Raw genomic sequence first — 19,961 nt, 5'->3', positions numbered from 1 at the left:
CACCCACTCCCATCGGAATCCTCCGGGGGGCACTGCTGGTTCCAGCTGCTCTCCACTAAATAAAGCCTTGAGAACTCTTGGCTGCTCGGCAAGACTGGGCCCCATGAAGGGGCCACGTGGGGTGTGGAAAGAGTGCTGAGTTCAAATTCTAGCTCCACAACTAATTTGCTGGGCAAGTCACTTAATTATCTTAAGTCACAAGTACCTCATCAGAAAAGTGTTCCCCGCTCTTCCTGCTGTGGAAGGATCAGGAGAGCGGAGTCACGAGAGATCTAGTGAACTCCGAGGCCTGCGTGCTAAATATTTGTCAAATTGTTGTTAGTATTACTATTAGTGCTGTTACTACTGTTACTATTGCTACTGCCAGCAATAATAAGTGGTGGATGCACTCAAGACGATCGAGGAGGGAGGCAAGGGCAGCCTCTCCCTCATGTTCACCGAAAAGCCTCCAGCTGTCCCTGGCCCGGCGCTGAGAGATCTCAGCGAAGAGGCGAGGGCCCCCCAGGAGTCCAGGCCAAGCCCCTCGCGCCGCCGCGCCGCGCCCCGGCCGGATTCCCTGAGCGCGCGCGCCCCCTGCTGGCCGCCGGGAGCGGGCGCAGGCTCCGGAGCGTATATAAGGGCGCCGTGGCGCGCAGCCCCAGCGCGAGTGCCAGAGCCGAGCCGGCGCGGAGCGGGAGCGGTGCAGGCTGAGGTCTCCGAGCGGCTCGCCATGGCTGGCCCGCAGCAGCAGCCCCCTTACCTGCACCTGGCCGAGGTGACGGCGTCCCAGTTCCTGGAAATCTGGAAGCACTTTGACGCAGACGGTCAGTAAAGCTCCCAAGTTCTGTGCCCATTGGCACCCAGGGGACCTGCGTTAAGGGGGCAAGGGGCAGCGCTGAATGCGGGTGGGTGTACCCTTGCCCTCAGGAGGTGGTCTGGTCGCAGAGCCTGCTGGGGTCGGGGTCCCGAGTTTGGGAGACATCCAGCACCTCTGGGGACAACTGTCAGTAACTTTTCTTCCCTAGCATAGAATGACCCAGAGCCCACCAGCACTTACAGCCTCATTCTGAGCAAGTGGGAGCTTTCCCGAGAGGTGGCCCGGGCTGAGAAGGCCTCCGGGTTCCTCCTACCATCTCCCCCACCTCCCCTGCCTTCAGGGGCTCCAGCCTCAGATCTCAGAAGCCCACTCATTTCTTTCCTCCTCTTCCCCTTTTGTTGAATGCCCGGTTAGCCCCGTCACCCTGCTGGAGGCTGGGATAAACCAGGCGATCGTGAAGGGAAACTTGGCCTCCCCAGCTTGGTTGGGAGGGAGCAGAAGTGGACAATGGCACTGGGGGCCCTGAACACTCCCTGACTTCCTTTGTCCATTTGCCAGCCGCCATGGGCATGTGGATTTCCCAACACAGCAGTAGTGGGTGTGGTGGGGGCAGCTTTGGGATGCCAGCCCCCAGACCTGTTCCCTCAGAGTGACCATCCTGGGTGCCCTTGGTGACTTCATCTCTGGGTAGGGGGAGGCACCACCCTCACTGCCTCTGTGACCAACCCTCCGCTCTGTGTGGTCTTGACACTGACTCACCCAAAAGGCAAGGGCCAGACCGAATGACCTGTCCTGGAGGTAGCCCCCAGCACTGAGATTCCAAGAGTCTGTGGTGGTCTGACTCAGGCATAAACGATGGCCCCCCCTTTAGAGGCTTCTGATATCACTAGATTCTGTTTCTGTCACTCTGAAAAAAATATGTGATCTGATTTCCCTCTCTACGCACAGACCTGGCAAAGAGGAGCAACACGTCCTGGCATCTCAGACATTTTGTGGTGTCTGTAGCTACCCTCCCCTGGGGTAGCTCCTGGAGGGGCTGACCCCAAAGGGAGGCCAATGGGAAAGGCTAAGACAGAGGCTGTCTCCAGAACACAAGTTCTTAACCACTGTGCTGCACAGTCCCCCAGGGGGGCAGGCTCAGCCCTGTGGGCTCTGACACCTGTCATTCAGGCCCCTGTCCCAGATCTGTGTGGAGTGAGAGAGTGGCGGCTCAGAGAGTTTATCCTGGGGTCTGAGAGCAAGGGGGTTGGAAAACAGAGGAATATCAGGTATGCCTCACTCCATTCTTCCCTCCTCCCTTCCTCGCCTCGGCAGGGTGTGGAGGTGTCTCAACAGAGATCCTCTGCCCAGGGTGCTATGGGGAGGCAGGGGTTAATGTCTGGAGAGGCTAATGGGTGAGATTTTGTTTCTTTGGAGCCAACTGAGAAAGCGGGAGGGGTGGGGACAAGGCATTTGAATTCCTGGGTTAGGACTGTGATCTGGCTATGAATTACCAAGGAGGTGGATGGATTGTTAAATCTGTAAAATGGGGCTAAAGAGGGGTTGCATTTCCAATCCCCAGCTCCTGCCATAAAATTCCCTTGCTACAAAGGGCTCTCCTAAGAGAGGTGCAGCCTTTTAGTATTCCAGATGACATGCACATTCCCTAAGGAGGCTCCTGCCAGTTTATCTGCACCGGAGTCTTGCGTGATTCAAGGAAAGTTACCAAGCAGCCAAGGTTACACCACTGGCCTCCTGCTCGATGAGTCAGCTATAAACAGAGGACTCCACAGTTCTACTTTCCCCACTCTCAGAGGGACAACCAAGAGCACCGGCCGTAACCATGCAGATCCTTACGTTCATCTGAGACATTTTACTTTTCAAAACCCAACTGCACCTTCTCAAAGTGTGAGGCTGCTGCATAGACCATGACTCCCCTGGGACAGATGAGGAAACAAACACAGGGGTTGACTTTTCCTAGGTCATTTAGCAAGTTAGCGGTGGGACTGGTTCCTGCCCAGCATTTATTTCCCCACTCTGGCTCCTGGACACCTGCTTGGTTTGGAAGAGGTTATTTTTTGTTTTTTGTTTTTTTTTCCATGATGATAGGTACTAGTCTCCCTCTCATTCCCCCAAAGAAAAGTCCCCAACCCAGCCTTGGGGGTGATGGGCAGTTTTGTGTATCCCAAAATGGGGTCCTTGGCTTGCCTAGAGTATAGCTAAGCTACCACCAAACCCAAGATCTTCAAAGCCTCCCAAATCGCGCCTCTGGCTCCCTCCTGCTCTGGACAAAGCGGGAGCTTGATGCTTGCATCTTCTGTCCATCAGTCTCCCCTGCCATCTCTGCATCTCAGCCTCAGGAAGTCCCAAGAAAGGGCCATGGACCCAACAGAGAAGGAAGGCAATGAGGATTAAAATACCAGAGATGAAAGAGAGGTGACTTAGGAAAATATGTATACAGCCAAATTGGAATTCCACGAAAGGATCTAGAGTTAGGCTTTGGAGACCTTCCTCCCCTCCTGAACACCCAGAGGCTGCAGATGAGCCCGACACCGCACTGCCTGAGGTGCTCCCGACATCGCACTTCCTGAGGTGCTCCCAACATCGCACTGCCTGAGGTGCTCCCGGCCCTATCGAGGCCTCTCTCCTACCAATTCTGGCTTCCGTTTTCAAAGTGGGGTTTCTTCCAATTCTATGAGTGCCCCCCACCACTTGCAATCTTAAAGATGCCTGAGAGAACTCTCCCTTGCAGCTCTCCAGGTCCCTGGAGTGAGCTCGCTGGAGCCCAATTAATCACAGCCCCCAGAGAGTGGGAGCCACCTCCCAATCCCTTCTGGATGCTGGCTCATAGTAAACAAAGACAAAGAGATTTTAGGAGGCAGCTGGATCCCAAGGAGAGGGGGGATGGGGACAGGAGGACCCTTAACTCAGCCCATTCCAAAACAGAAAAAGCCACCATCCCCTAAAGAGTTGGATTATTTTCCAAATTCTTATTCGCCTTGTGATAGAGAAAGGAAGAAGTGTATGTTTGGAGCATGAGAAACTGGGACTCAAACAGGCAAAATTCTTTTCACAAGATCACACAGCAAAGCAGGAAAAGGAAAAGAGGGGAACCAGGAATCTGGTCTCCTAATCCCCAGTACCACCCCACCACCTCTGCCTCAGCAGGCAGCCAAGAGCATGCACTTGGGAGGGTTCCAACATGGTCTCTCAAAGGCTGAGGTAGGGAAGATGGCAGCCAAGCCCACCCAATGACCCTGAAGGAATCTAGGGCTCTTGCACACATCACCTCCATGCTCCGAGTGGACCTGACATGGCCTTACATAGCTGAGCCCATTGCTCTCTTTCTTCCTGGCCACTTCTGCATCAGGAACTCTCCCACTCTAAAGGATCCAGGTGGCTGAGAGATGCCTCGTTCAGAGTCCACACTGTCTTTTATTTGTGGTTCTGATTGGACAGGCCACCGGGCTCCTATTTTGTTGATCATCTGTGAGCCGCAAATTTGTGGCTCCAAAGAGAAATGCCTTAGCTTTTGCCACTCCTTGGGAAGCAACTAAGAGTGAAGAGATAAGATACGTTCTCTTCCAGGGGCAAGGAGACATTCATGGGACCAAGTTGAACATCCTACTCACTTCCGGGAATGTAACCTACATAGATATACCCGTATGTGTGCACACAGTTACACGAACAAGCATGTCTATTACAGTATCCTTCAGAATTACTAACAATTTCAATGGGTGGAGGGAGGAATGTGCTTCAGAAAAATAAATATGGTCATCTCTAAAATGGAGCATTATAGAGCAAAGTGAAGCTTTTGTAGTGACATGGAAAAATGTCCAAGATGTGTTCTTAAGATATTGTTTAAAACTGTAGCAGAACCCTATTACAGTATAAGCCCACTTTTATTATGAATGACATGTGTATGTTACAGAATATTTAGAATAATACAACTGAACAATAGTGGTTCTCTCTGAAGAGTGGAGGGGCCAAATCAAAGGGGATTTTCTTTTACTTTCTAAGTTAATTTCTGTAGTGCTTGAAAATTTTACAAGAGCATCTGTTTCCTGTGTAGTCAGCAAAACAATAAAGACATCAGAAGGAAGGCCAGGCACAGTGGCTCAGGTCTATAATCACAGCACCGTGGGAGGCCAAGGCAGGAGGATCACTTGAAGCCAAGAGTTTGAGACCAGCTTGGGCAACACAGTGAGACCCCTGTCTCTTCTAAAAATTTAAAAATTAGACAGGTGTGGTGGCACACAACTGTAATCCCAGCTACTTGGGAGGCTGAGGCAGGAAGATGGCTTGAGCCCAGGAAGTATAAGGCTGCAGTGAGCTGTGATTGCACCACTGTGCTCCAGCCTGGGCAACAGAGCCAGACCCTATCATTAAAAAAATAAATAAGGCCGGGCGCGGTAGCTCACTGCTGTAATCCCAGCACTTTGGGAGGCTGAGGTGGGCAGATCTCAAGGTCAGGAGTTCAAGACCAGCCTGGCTAACATAGTGAAACTCCGTCTCTACTAAAAATACAAAAATTAGCTGGGCACGGCGGTGCGTGCCTGTAATCCCAGCCACTTGGGAGACTGAGGCAGGAGAATTGCTTGAACTGGGACCTGGGAGCCAGAGGTTGCAGTGAGCTGAGATTGTGCCACTGCACTCCAGCCTGGGTTACAGAGAGAGAGAGAGAGAGAGAGAGAGAGAGAGAGAGAGAAATAAAGAGGGAAAGAAAGGGGAAGGATGGAAGGAAAAGAAAGAGGAAAGGGAAGGTGTCTGTCATAGCTGTGATAGACACTTTCCCTTCCCTCATAAGAAATATGCATACATCTCCAGGTGGGGGGATCTGCCTAGACTCTTCTGGGCCTCTGTCCACCTCCAAATGTCCCTGGTGACTCAGGGGGTGCTCAAAGCCTCTCACAGGGACTGAGTCCTGTTCCTTATCTATGTGGGCCCTGAGGATTTTGAAAATAACAATAGAGGCCACAAAGGGCTGAGGAAGGCTCTGCCCAGGCTCCCATCCTGGCCTCTGAAACCCAGTGAGCTGGCCGCAGTATTCTCCCAGCACGCACAACACTGAGGGGCACTCAGGACCAGACCGCATTGCCCAGGCAGGCTCTCCCAGAGTATAGCTCACTGCTAATTTGTTTGTCACTGGTTTAGGGAACGGGGAGGAGTATCAGAACAGCAGCACCTCTCAGAGGTGAACGGGAACCTGGACAACCGGCTGCATGAGGGTCGTGCAATACCAAAATGAGAGACACGGCGAAATAGGGTCACAAAGCACGTGATGTATATGAAGTATTTATATAAATGACACAACAGTTACAATGCAACATAACTGGGCAATTTATAAGGGAATCACAGGATTTATCAAAATGACTGGGTCTTGGCCCATTAAATTCAACAGGGTCTGGTGCTGGGAACCAAGAATCACATTGTCAGAGGATGATCTGTATACCTCTCAGTCAGGCGTGGCATGATGTCAGGATACGAGGCTCGTAGGGAACAGCCACCTGACCCATCTGGGGTGGGCCCTGGAAAACGTCCCCCACCCCTGCCTCTGCTCCCACCCCCAACTCCCCAGTCGTTTCACTAACGGTGTCCTTGGGTTGTGGAGTGGCCATGTGTGCTAGCTTTATGCTGGAAACCTCCAGGTGGGCTCTTGCCCCCTCTGGCTCTGCTTCTAAGACTGTGATTGCACCAGCCGGCAGGGGGAGCAGCTGGTCTGTGAAGAGCTGGGGCTCCCTGGGGAGGCCGCCTAAGGGACCCATTTCACAAACAAGACACCAGCCCCACATTGCCAGGGCAGCCACTAGCCCAGCCAGTCCGGGTGTGCCTGCCCTGCTCAGCTTGTATATTCCCCTCCGGACTGCAGCAGCTGTACCAGCCAAGCCCCTGGGGGAGGTTTCCAGGGCGTAGGAGACCCCTCAGGGAAATCAATTCCAATACCAAGGGAGCCAGAATTACTAGGGCAGGCCTGAGGCTCTTGAAGAACAGTGTCTCTCCAGCCCCAGCCCACGGTGGATTGCATCACAGGCCCTCCTTTGCCAAGCCGGCCCATCTGGGGCCTCTGGCTTCAGCCCTCCCCCATCCTTGTTGGCTCTTGACTACCTCCCCTCTCACCCAATCTGCCCTATCCTTCTGGCCTCCCTCACGCCTGGGACTCAGCCCAGCATTAGGCTGCCAGATGTCCACAGGTTCAGGGGACCCAGCCCAGCTCCAGAGCCGCCGGTCCAAAACAGCACAGCCCAGAAACACAGATTGAAATTCAAGTGCCCAAGCATTCAGCTGGTAGCTGGTAGCTCTTCACTCTGGGGCTTTTTTCCAGAGCCACTGGAAGAAGTGTGTGAGTGTGTGTGTGTGTGTGTGTGTGTGTGTGTGTGTGTGAGAGAGAGAGAGAGAGAGAGAGAGGGAGAGAGAGAGAGAGAGGGAGGGAGGGGCCAGGACAAATGCAGATATGGACAGACATTGTCCCTGGGACGAATAGAAGGAAGCCAGGCTGGTCCCAGACCTCTGTCAGCTGCGGCTGAATCTCCTTCCCCCTCCGATTCCTCCTTCCTGAGATGGGGTTGATAACTGTTTACCTGGCAGGGTGGTAAAGAACAGATGAGGTGGGAAGCAGAAAGCTCTCTGTGAGTGGTGTGCATCATGCAAAGCAAGATTAATACTGAGGCAGAGACTGGGGAAGCCAATTTCTTACCCCAAAGGGTAGGATCTGACTGTCCCAGAGGGTGCTCCAGATGGAGGTTGGAGGACTGCTTGCCTTCAATAAATCTGAACTCCAGACAGACCGGCAAGTAGCCTGGTCTCCTGGATGCCTTCTGGTGCAGCTTAAGAAGGAAATTCGAAAGGCACGAACCTTCCCTCCTTTGACCTCTCTAATCTGTGGACTGCCGACTGCTACACAGACTGGTGCACTAGAAGCAGCTGGACACAACATCTTGAGTGTGCTGGAGGGCAGGTTAAAACACAGGCTTCTGGGCCCCATCCCCAGAGACTCAGATTCTGTAGGTCCTGGGTCAGGCCTTAGAATTTGCATTTCTAAGAAGCCCCAAGGGACACTGATATATCTGGCCTAAACCAAAATTTGAGAACCGCTGAGCTAGTGCTTCTCAGATTCTAGGATATTGATGAATCACCAAGACAGTATGGTCAATAGATTGTTGGGCACCGCCCCCCAGAGAAAGAGATTCAGTAGGTCCAAGGTGGGGCCTGGGATTCTGCATTCCTAGCAAGCTCCCAGGTAGTTCCAAAACTACTGGTCCACAGACTGCACTTTGCACAGCACACTCTTATGCTCCAATTCTACTGAATTAGAATCCTCACCTTAATACAATCCCTGGGTAAGTTTTATGTGCTCTAAAGTCTGAGGTATGCTGCTCTAAAGCAGTTCTGAACCTTGACTGTTCTGAGCATTAGAATCACCTGCAGAGCTTTGAAACCACCACCACCATCCCCCAACCCCCAACCCACCACGGCATCCATTAAATCAGAAATTCTGGGGATGGGGTCAAGGCCACAGTGTTGTTTTAAAATCTTCCCAGGTGATCCTAATAGCCTGAACTGAAAACAAGTATTCTTTTTCCTTTTTCTTTCTTTCTTTCTTTTTTTTTTTTTTTTTTTTTTTTTGAGAGCGAGTCTTACTCTGTCACTCAGGCTGGAGCCCAGCGGCATAGTCTCATCTCACTGCAACCTCTGTCTCCTGGGTTCAAGCAATTCTCATGCCTCAGCCTCCCAAGTAGCTGGGACTGCAGGCACGCACCACCACACCCAGCTAATTTTTGTATTTTTAGTAGAGATGGGATTTCACCATGTTGGCCAGGCTAGTCTGAACTCCCAGCCTCAAGCAATCCACGTACCTCGGCCCCCCAAAGTGCTGGGATTACAGGTGTGAGCCACCACACCTGGCTTGAGAACCAGTATTCTAAGGAAAGCAGTGGTGCTGGAACTCTTCTGGCTAAAGGGTTTTCATCTATAAATTGACTTAGAAGAACTTAAGAGAAGGGAGTTTAAATGGAAGGCAATATTTGTTCCTTCCATTTCTCTGAGATTTGACATTTTCCAGAGTGCTTCCTTCCACATTACCTTGTACAGCTGTCACCATAACTTTCTAAAGTAGAGGGCATAAATAGTTATGCACATTTTTTTTTTTTTTTTGAGACGGAGTTTCGCTCTTGTTACCCAGGCTGGAGTGCAATGGCGCGATCTCGGCTCACTGCAACCTCTGCCTCCTGGGTTCAGGCAATTCTCCTGCCTCAACCTCCTGAGTAGCTGGGATTACAGGCACGTGCCACCATGCCCAGCTAATGTTTTGTATTTTTAGTAGAGACGGGGTTTCACCATGTTGACCAGGATGGTCTCGATCTCTTGACCTCGTGATCCACCCGCCTCAGCCTCCCAAAGTGCTGGGATTATAGGCTTGAGCCACCGCGCCTGGCGCACATTTTAGATAAAGAAACTGAGGCTCAGAGAAATCGACCTGCCCAATGTCATATGGACAGTCATAGAGCAGGTGGTAAAATTATTAATATTATACCTCTCACTCAGGTACCTCTTACCTGTTCAACTTTTAGAAAATCTGAACGTACAAGGCTCAGAAAGAACAAAGTCTCCCTGAGGTCTGTCTACTGAGGGGTGAAGCCTTCTGCAGACATGGCTTCTCAAGTGTCTGTGGTCAGATGAAAGGTAAAGAAGTATTATCTCACTTTAAACTGAAGGAAACTGAGGCACAGTGGTGGTGAGGAATGGTAGCAAGAGTAAACTAAGGAAGGATGCAGGGTCCCTGGCTCTCACCTTGGCTCTGCTCCCTCATGTTCACAGGATGTGGTTTGATAAGAGGTTAGGAGTGACGGTTGCCATGGTAACCACATCTCTATCGATGCCCATTCGCATGAGCCTTGCTTGGTGACCAGTCGACCCACCCCCTGAAAGAGGGTCATAGAAACAGCAGACCATTTGTCCAGTGCCCAGGTCTTCCTAGAAGGGTGTCCACCAGCCCCTCCTCTACCCCACCTCCAGTGATAAGGGCCTCCTGGAGACGGATGGGGAGTTGCTTTGAGGGAAGCCTGAGCAATGAAGGCCATTTTCCATCCATAGTTGGGAGCTGGGTGTGGAGTGTCCCTTCTGGGCCCTGCAGCACCACGTGCCAATCTCTCCTCTGCTCCTCACCGTCTGCCGTCAGTCCCCAGTCTGCCTGCCGCTCCCTGCCTCTCCTAGGCTGACCATTAACGCTCTTGGGGAATGGGCCCACATCTAAAACCAGGTGATAGCTTCCCAAGCACCAGGCACAAAGTGGAACTGGGGCTCAGTTCAAAAACATCAAGGCTTATTGCACCAAACCACATTTCTGTTCTGTTGTTGGGGTGCACAGAGGGAGGCAGTGGAATTCCTAGTGTGGGGAGAGGGGTTCCTCCTGGCCCGGGAACCTCCTGCTGCCTGTGCTGCTCAAACTGAATTGAGGGAGACGGCTTCTCTCCACAGTGCTGCCCTTCTAGCTCCTGGACCCCGCTCCCTGCCTTCAATTTTCCTCCTTCCTTTCTTGGCCCCCTCCCAGAAGCTGAGGCTTCTTGGGAGGTCTTCCCTGCTCATCCTGTCCAAGAAGCCCTGGAAGTCGACCTCTACTCTATTACACTGTCATTTCATCATTGCTCTTGACACTGGAAGCACCACATTTAAATTCATTTCCTTGCTTGTTGTCTGTGCTTGCATCACCCACACCCCACTAGAGCATAAGCCCCACCATGGCAGGACCTAGCTGGCCTTTACTCCTCCAATGCCTGCATAACGCAGATGCTCAACACAGGTTCCCCGATGGGCGGCACATGGTGGCTTACGCCTGTAGTCCCAGCACTTTGGGAGGCTGAGACAAAGTGAGGTAGATCGCTTGAGCTCAGGAGTTAAAGACCAGCCTGGGCAACATAGCAAAACCCTGTCTCTACCAAAAAAAAAAAAAACACCAAAACAGGCATACGCCTATAGTCCCAGCAACTTGAGATGCTGTGGTGGGAGGATGGCGTCAACCCAGGACACTGAGGCTGCAGTGAGCCATGATCCAGCCACTGCACCACAGCCTGATAACAGAGCAGACCTTGTCTCAAAAAAAAACCAAGTTTCCTGGAGTGAATGAATGAGTGAATGAACCCTGGATCTGGATCAGGAATTAGGACACTTCCATTCCCGTCCTCCCTGGCTGTGTGGTCCTCAGCAAGGTGCTTGCCTTCTCTCACCAGAAAATGATTCTACTCTGCCATGCCCATGTAGAATCGTTTTCTACATGGAAAGATTGTATATGGGTTCATTTCCCCAACAGCAACCCACGCAGGCCTTACCCATAGTGAGGGCTCAAATACCTGGTGGAGCAAAGGAAGAGGGCAAAAGTGCTTTGAAGAGTTAAAGACATTCCATTGACCTTCAGAACTTTCCTGCTGAGCGACGCACTGGCTGATTGTCTGAGTTTCTTGAGGTTGTTAAACCTCCTTCAAACCTTTCTAGAAAAAAAAAAATAGAGGGAGTCAAAATACTTATTCTTTCTAAGTCCCAGAAAAACTCCAAGGAAAAGGTGGCCCTAAAGATCTGTACTTTTCTTCTTTGGGTTCAGATTGTTTGGTGTGGCGGGGTTCCATGCTAGCCTTGCATGCTTTGGCCTCCCTCTGCGCCCCTAAATCATTCCAACCTGAAGAAAGTGGTCCAAGGCCAAGGTGTTTGCAGCATGGCTGGGAGGCACACACAGTGGTCGTGATGCTAATGCCCGCCTGCACGTGTGAGGCTCGCTGCAGGCCGGCGCCACAAGTGTGTTGTTATCCCCTTTCCTCTTCACGGCAGCTGCATGAGGAGGGTGCTACCATTGCCCCATTTCATAGGAGAGGAAACTGAGGTTCACACAGATGGTGTCCTATAATCTGGGTATGATAGAGGGAGGAGAAGCACCAGGTCTTGGTGCCTCAGCAAGAAAGGCCAGTGACTCCGCCGACCCCCTCAATGATAGGTGAAGGGACCAGAGAAGAAATAGCAGAACATGGAGGACCTGGTACAAAACAAGGATCCACGGAGGGATGAGGGGCACTGCCCAGAGCTGAGTGGAGGCTGCTCTTAGAAACATGTCATGCTGCTCTGCAGGCTTCCGCGAGCCAGTTCCTTTCAGCCACCTCCTGATATACTCATGAAACAGACATGCACTCCCTCCTGTGTCTGCTCAGCCCTGGCTCCTGTGGCCTCTGCTTCACTGAACCATGCCATGCACTCGTGGTGCCAGCCCCCACCTCCCGCCCAAGCCTCGGGCTTCTGGAAGCTACAGATGTACTCAGGGCTGAGCTCAGCTTTTCGTCTCCCCATCTGACTCTACAAAGCCTCCGAGGAGAAGAATGTGACTTTGCCTTCTCAGTCGAGAAGAAATTGCACCTCAGAGATAGGAGAATAGCCAGATTGCTGCAGGGAGTGACCAGGAAGAGAAAAATTTCTCATTCTTCCAACTCAGAGCATCATCAACTAGAGGAATGTCTTTTTGCCTAGAAAGCCCACTCCCTCTCCCTCACTCCCCTACTTCAGCCAGCCTCACAGCAACCACACTCTTCTGAAATTCCAGTTCTCCTAAGAAGCTTTACAAATATCCTAGGAGAAAGATAACCACCCCATTTCAGGATAAAAGGGAAGTCAAATCTGGCTCTGCGAGCCCATTACAATCACATCTTTTCCCTACAGACAAAAAATACATAATTTATCTCATGCGATTCTTGCCATACAATATTCATTGTGGCATATTCTCCACGAGAGAGTGCCTCTAGGTTTATTTATTCAGAATTTAAATTCTCAGGGGACCCTAGAAGGAGAAGCTGGGAAAAGCCTTCCCCTGCAACCCCTCACAGAGGCCAGGGTAAATGCTCCTTTATTTTCTCTGTTACGTTTGTAATTCTATTTGCCCTTGCTGAAAGCTACCACTTCCTTTCTTCTTTGAGTTGAATCTCCTCTATGGGAATCTTGCTCAATTGCATTAGATCAGATTTAGAACTTAAGGTCAGTGGATTTCAAACTTCGTTGCACAAAAAATCACCTGGGAGTGCAAAAAAAATAAAAAAAACAACATGGTGCTTAGTTCACACCCCAAACAAAGTCTAGAAGTGGGGGCCAGATATCCACACTTTTTAAAGATCCCTGGGGGCTGGGAACCTGTAGTCCCAGCTACTTGGGAGGCTAAGGCAGGAGGATCACTTAAGCCCAGGAGTTCGGGGCTGTAGTGTGCTATGATCATGCTTATGAATAGCACTGAAATCTAGCCTGGGCAACACAGTAAGACCCTGTCTCAAAAAAAGGAAAAATCCCCAGGAGATTCTTTGCTGCAGCAAAGTCTAGGAGGCATGGCCTGAGGCTTTTCAGATTTCACACCCACAAATGCCTTCTTCCCCATCACAGCACTGACCAGTGACCTTGACCATGTACTCAGCTCGGTCCTGTTGTCTAGACCCTCCAGGCTCAAGACGTGAGAGCCTAAAGGACGTCGCTACTTATGTGAACTTGCAAGTCAGGCTCTGACCTCGGGACCTGGTTCTGATCACTGCACTTTCCCCACAGATTCACTCCCACCTTAGACACAGGTTCTGGCAATGAAACTGAATAATAATATTTATGCTGCACTCACAGTGACTACAGGGTGGGCTTTCCATACAAAATCCTGCTTAATTATAATAACCTACTCTGCGGATGAGATGGGTTAAATAACCGTCTCAAAGTCACACTGTTGGTACCTACAGCAGGACCAACTTTAAATCTGCACTCACAGGCCTCAGAGCCCCCTCTCTTCATTACCAGCTGGGATGCCTCTCCTACTCTTGATCCCTGTGACCAAGTCTCAGATGGGGCAGGGGATGGGGGGTGGCATCCCCTAGGACAGATGCCCCGTGGTTCTCTTTTTTGTGGGCCCTTCTGTTTTTGTTTCCTAGGACTGTCATGACAAGGCACCACAAACTGGGTGACTTAACACAACAGAAATGTAGTCTCTTGAATTTCCAGAGGCTGGAAGTGCGAAATCAAGGTGTTGGCAGGCTCTGCTCGAGCTCCATGGGCAAATCTGCTCCCTGCCTCCCTCCTGGCTTCTAGTGGTTGCTGGCAGCCCATGGTGCTCCTTGGCTTCTACACACACCACACTGGCCTCTGCCTCCGTGGAGACGTGGTCTTCTTCTTGGATCTCTGTGTCTCCACCAGGCTTTCTTATAAGGACACCAGCCACTGGATTTAGGGCCCACCCCAATCCAGTATGACTCATCTGAACTAACGATATCTGCAATGACCCTGTTTCCAAATAAGGTCCCATTCTGGGGGCAGCACTCTAACCCACCACACCTTCTGAACCCCAGGGACCCCAGTTTTGCCCCTGACCAGGGCCTATCACTTGCTGATGGCCCCTGATGCTGACGCCTTGTCTCCTGTCACACCTCAGTCACTTAGTGCTTGCCCAGGCGTGAAGGGCAGATATGGAAGCTGCCAGCTTCTGAACTCCTCTGTCCTCTCGGACTTTGTGCAAGTTCCTCCAGGCATTTTTTAGTTGCTGAATGTACGATGTTCACCTTGGATCTCTAGGTGCAAATGCCCTGAGGGCTGGACCCACACCCCTAGCTCCACTGGCCTAGACGCCTGCTTGTGGACCAGCTGGGAGAAGACATTCTCCATGAAGCCCCGACATGCCCACCCCATGCCCCCCTTACTATTTAGCGCTGAGATTGATTTTTTTCTGTCTCTCTTTACAGGAAATGGGTATATTGAAGGTAAAGAATTAGAAAACTTTTTCCAAGAGCTGGAGAAGGCAAGAAAAGGCTCCGGCATGGTAAGCCCAGCCCGTCTCCCATTGTTTGGGATTTTCCTGACCTATGCCTTTGAGCATGCTCTGTCCCAGTTAGGTATCCCATAAGCAGGCCTCATATCTCTGGTCATGACACAGCATTTTATTTGTAAGGATAAAAAATAGACTATTCCCTAAGAGTACCTTATCTCAATATCCCTGGGTGTCTGGAATTGAGCGAGATTCATGAATGGACACCAGGGGTTGATGAACCCTCCTGCAAAACTGGAAAGCTTATGTCTGCGGGTGCACGTATTAATATATATTCAATTTTTTCCCTAGGGACAGAGTCCATAGTTTCTGTACCCTAAGCAAAGATGCTGAAGGGTCATGACTCCAGACTGGATGCCTAGGAGGTTTCAAGTGCCCTGATTCTAAACCAGAGTTTCTCAGCCTCTGCACTGTTGGCATTTGAGGTGGAATAATTTGTTGTAGGGGCTGCCCTGTGCATTGTAGGAGTTTAGCAGCATTCCTGGGTCTACTTGTGAGATGCCAATTATTATCCTCCTTCAAGCTGTGACAATTGAAAATGTCTCCAAACATTGCCAAATATCCCCTTGGTGGGAAATTGGGGGCAGAATCGTCCTCAGTAGAGAACCACTGTTCTAGAGCAACATGGGCTAGAATCCCCAGCAAGGAACTAGAGGAAAATTGAGGATTGCTCTAAGCCAGTATCTGAACCAGATGGCACTGGCTGGCCTCATTCGTGGTGGAATCAAGACCTTCTGAACTTCCCCAGAGTGACTCCAGATCACGTCTCAGCCCTGTAGTGACAGGATTGTTGCTTTCTCTGGTGCTAACATGGCACTACTGAGTTTGCTAAAGCCTCTCAGGGAAGGTATTTGAAATATTGCAAAGCCCAGGTGATGGAACTAGGCTGCTGTGATTCCCGTGGCTGGTTCTAGAGTATATGGAATCAGCCCCAGAGGCTCCCTTCAGCTCCCTCGGGCCCTCCGGAGGTGTCTCTACTCTCCCCTGCTGCGTGTCTGTTAGCCAATCCACTGTTTATTTGCAGTGCTTTGGGGAGCAGTTTGGGAGATGAGTCACAAATCCTCCGGTGAGCTCCCTGTTCAAAGCTCGGCAGAGCGCCCCAATGAGAAGGAGGTCAAAGTGATGGGCTTAAAAGGTTGGAGGTGATTCATGGGTTTGTTTATCAACAGTTCTCCCATCAGCTCCTAGGATAATGAAGCCTGGATCACAGAAGGCATGGGCTTCAGAACTGATTCTGGGATCATGGGTGAGGCAGAGAAATGTGTTTTCATGAAGTGCTTTGCATCTAAAATCCTTTTCTTAGTCATTCCCTTCCTCAGATGTCATTGGGGTAATTTTCAAGTCTGTTAACAATCCCAACTGATGTCATCCAGGACTGGTTCTCAGAGCAGCTGTTATATGGTAGAAAGAATATTGGCCTTGGAAGCAAAAGCCATGAGTTCAAATTCTGGCTATAATCACTGGGTGACCTCTAGAGAAGTCATCTTGGCCTCCATTCGTGTGTAAAATGGAAGGACTGCTAACATCACAGGGGCTTTTACTGTAAAACCTAAATAGGATGGCCACACTTGTGACAAGTGCCTGGGATCAGACTATGTACCTTTGTAAATAAATATTGAGAAACAAATAAATATTGGCAAATTGATACCAATTCCAAAAGTAAAAAGCGATCAGATGGATTCAGGAGACTCTCCGAAGTGGTAGGATTTCCCTTGGCCCAATCCTGGGGAGCACACAACTCACATGGAAGTAATCAGCTGAGTGACGCAGAGGCATCAGCCATGCAAGGTGCGCTCCTCATAGACCAGGGAGAAGGAAGAGCTCCTTAACGCAAGTAATTAATCAGCATTATCTCAAATCGGGAAAGCTGGAGAGCTTCAAGTCTATATTTAAGATAGGCAGCCATGGGCTTGAAAGAAGGTTTTAAGTTCTTTGCTTTCTGGTAGTCAGAATAATTGGGTGGACTATTTAAATTACCCTTCAGCTACATGATGACTTCCTCCTCATGTTCCTCCTGGCATGAAAATCAAAAGTGAAAATATTGTAGAATTGCCAGTTAGTCTTTAAAGAAGAAAATGAGCAATCCACCTTGCTATGATGAAGTGCTTAGAACCTATTAGGGGGCACTGAATTAAGTTCAGTTTGCTTACAAGCTGCTTCAGTAAAATGTTGAGGCCTTAGTTCTCACATCTGAGTGATGGGAACAAGTCTAAGCCCTTCCTATAGAGTCGTAGCTTGATCCATCTCAAAGACAGCAGGGCACATTTGATTATGTGGTATGGAGCCTGGCCATGGGTCCTTTTGATATGATATGACCAAACCTTGAAGAAGAGATGACTTGGTTTGGTGGGAATCAGAAAACGAAAACAACACAGCCTTGATCAATCAGAGCAGCAGCATAACCTGGTTCTGCAACCCCTTATCCAGGATGCAAAACAATTTCCAAGCTTCCTGCTCGGAGATCGCGATTCACATGAGCTACAGCAGCAAAAATCAGCCCCCTTTGTCTTTCCGCAGATGTCAAAGAGTGACAACTTTGGAGAAAAGATGAAGGAGTTCATGCAGAAGTATGATAAGAACTCGGATGGGAAAATTGAGATGGCAGAGGTGAGCCCTGCCTCGCTGGTTAAGAGCTCTGTGGGAGGGGCCCTGGGTCTCCTGTGCCTTTCCAGGCATGAGCATCCTGCTAAGGACTGGAGTGAGGGGGGCACCTCAGAGCTCCCGCAACTCCAGCTCTTGGGCTGACCAAAGAGAACAGCTGGGGCTTTTCTTGTGTGTCACCCAAGGAAGGAGGAAGCAACAAACAATGATGACCTAAGATGGGGTGGAGACCTTAAACACTCACAGGGGCCAACAGGTATTGTAATAGAGTGGAGAGCCCAGCTGAAGGCAGTAGGGAGGCTGAAGACAAGTGAACAAGAGACTCCATGCCCCACCTAAACGCATCCAAAGGCATAATTTTTTAAAGTGATGTACATAATTTACACAATTATAATCTATACATTTATAGTTCACATTGGCAATTTACATATATAAACATATAATTTACATATAACATAATGTATACATATCCATATATCCATATATCCATTCATATATGCACACATATATACACATACAGACTTACACTCACACATACTCATATGCAGGTGCATGTCAAACACCTCTGGCAATCAGTGACCACAGTCAAGGGCTCAAGAATGCTGGCCAGACTCAGTGGCTCATGTCTGTAATCCCAGCACTTTGGTAGGCCAAGGCAGAGGACCCTTGAGGCTGGGAGTTTAAGACCAGCCTAGGCAATATACCAAGACCTCATCTTTACAAAACATATAAATAAATTAAAAAGAATGATGATGGCGGCACATGAATTAGGGCAGAGCTCCACCCAGGTACATTGTTGGGATGCTGCCTTAGGTTGGATGCCTGAGACAGAGATTCGAGTGGAAGTGACTTATTTAGGGAGAACTCTCTAGAGAAGTCAGCAGGAAAGCGCAGGGGACAGTGCTATGCAGGGATGCAGGCTCAGCTGGAGCCTCGCCTTGGCTAGGCTCAAGGAGACTTTGGAGTGCAGACTACGTCACAGGGTGGGTCCCACCTTGAGGCAAGGGGGCTGGTCTGTTGTATCCTGTGTTAATCAGTCATTGGATGCAGGCTTCCCTTCATTGGGCAAGGAGGGGACCCATGGAATTTCCCCAGTGAGGCAGCTCTGGTCTGGCTGAGGGCAGTTCTCACACAGGGGCAAGGCTGAGCTGTTAGCAGTCTGACATCATAGCAGCTGAGAGATGGCCACCAGCCTGTTTACAGAGGAGCAGGGATAGGCACCCAGAGTGGCCACTGTAGATGCACACGCTGACTCAAGGGGGCTTGAACCAAGGGTTGGCAGACTTTTTCTACAAAAATACAGATTAAGCTAAGTGTGTTAGAGTTTGTGGGCCATCCAGTCTCTGCCACAGCTTTTCAGCTCTGCCGCTGTAGCACAAAAGCAGCCATGGTTGGTATGTCCATGAGTGGGTGTGGTCACATCATACAAAACTTTACAAACAACTCCTGGGCCATATTTGGCCTGAGGGCCATAGCTTACCATGAGAAGCTCCTAACAGAAAGGCCAGGGGAAGGGTTGGCTACAGGTGGAGGCCAGGGCTCCCACTCTGCCTCCCTGCAGTTCTCTTGGTTCTGTTCTATGCCCTCAAAACACCTTCATCTCAGGCTACTAGCAAGATGGCTGCCACAGCACCAGGCATCACATCCACATATACCCACATACAACCACACACACCCACATACAACACCACACACCCACATACATCCACACACACCCACATGCAACAACATATGACCACATGCGGCAACATACAACCACATACAGCCACATACACCCACATATATTCACATACAACCACATCCACATACAGCCACACACATCCACATACAACCACATATACCCACACACATCCACATACATCCACATACAGCCACATACACCCATGTACATCCACAAATACCCACATACACCCACATACATCCACACACCCATACATCCACATACAACCACATGCACCCACACACATCCAAATATAACCACATACATCCACATACAACCACATGCAACCACACACACCCACATATACCCACATGCATCAGTGTACAACCACATACACCCACACACAACCACATACATCTGTACACAACCACATACATCCACATGTCTGGGAATGTTTCCTTGCACTTCAGAGGGGTCCCTTCTGCAGGTGGACAGTGGGTGCATATGGATGTATGTGGGTGCATGTAGTTGGATGTGGTTGTATGTGGGTGCATGTGGTATGTGGATGTATGTGGGTATATGTGGTTTGTGTAGGGTATATGACGTACAACATGTATCAAGTACCCACGGCAGCCCTGTCCCCACATTTCATTGGTCAAAACTGGGTCACTTGCCTACCTGCAAGCCAATCTCTGGCGAAGAGAATGAGAGGCTCACACTTCACCGAGGTAGACCCATCAGGATTGGCCTGTGACCCACGCGTTCCAGGAGCTAAAGAGGGGGCAAGCCCAGTTGGGTGGGCAGCCAGCAGGGCTTACTGCAAGAGGGTACCTGCATCTTTCAAAAATCAAATTGTTGCAGTAGCAATTTACATACAACAACTGCATTCATTTGAAGTGTTAAATTCCTTCAGTTTAGATTTTAGGCCATGAAATCGCCACCCCAATGAAGATATAACCTTTCTACTACCCCCCAAAATGTTCCCCTAGCCTGGTACAGGCCCTCTTACCCCAGGCAAGCACCCATCTACTAATTTTTCAGAATTTTACATACAGGGAATCATCTATTAAGTATTCTTTTGAGGCTGGGTGCTTGCCTTCTAAAGTAGTACC

At 50.0% G+C, this 19,961-nt stretch overlaps 1 protein-coding gene across 1 annotated transcript in view; it reads left to right on the top strand.

Annotated features, from left to right (window-relative positions):
• The first annotated feature begins 634 nt into the window (after positions 1–634).
• The window catches only part of CALB2 (calbindin 2), a 33,464-nt gene continuing 14,137 nt past the window's right edge, over positions 635–19,961 (top strand). Inside the window, exons 1-3 of the mRNA XM_032284407.1 lie at positions 635–803; positions 14,506–14,582; positions 17,106–17,195. Of these exons, the coding sequence (XP_032140298.1) occupies positions 710–803; positions 14,506–14,582; positions 17,106–17,195 (261 nt within the window). The 5' untranslated portion in view covers positions 635–709. The remainder of the gene's footprint in view (positions 804–14,505; positions 14,583–17,105; positions 17,196–19,961) is intronic.

This window comes from Sapajus apella, unplaced genomic scaffold, assembly GCF_009761245.1.
Source record: "Sapajus apella isolate SASKATOON/1434 unplaced genomic scaffold, GSC_monkey_1.0 scaffold15, whole genome shotgun sequence".
NCBI classification, from domain to species: Eukaryota; Metazoa; Chordata; class Mammalia; order Primates; family Cebidae; genus Sapajus; species Sapajus apella.
Note: the sequence above shows the minus strand (reverse complement) of the source record. Positions and strands in the feature narration are given on the sequence as shown.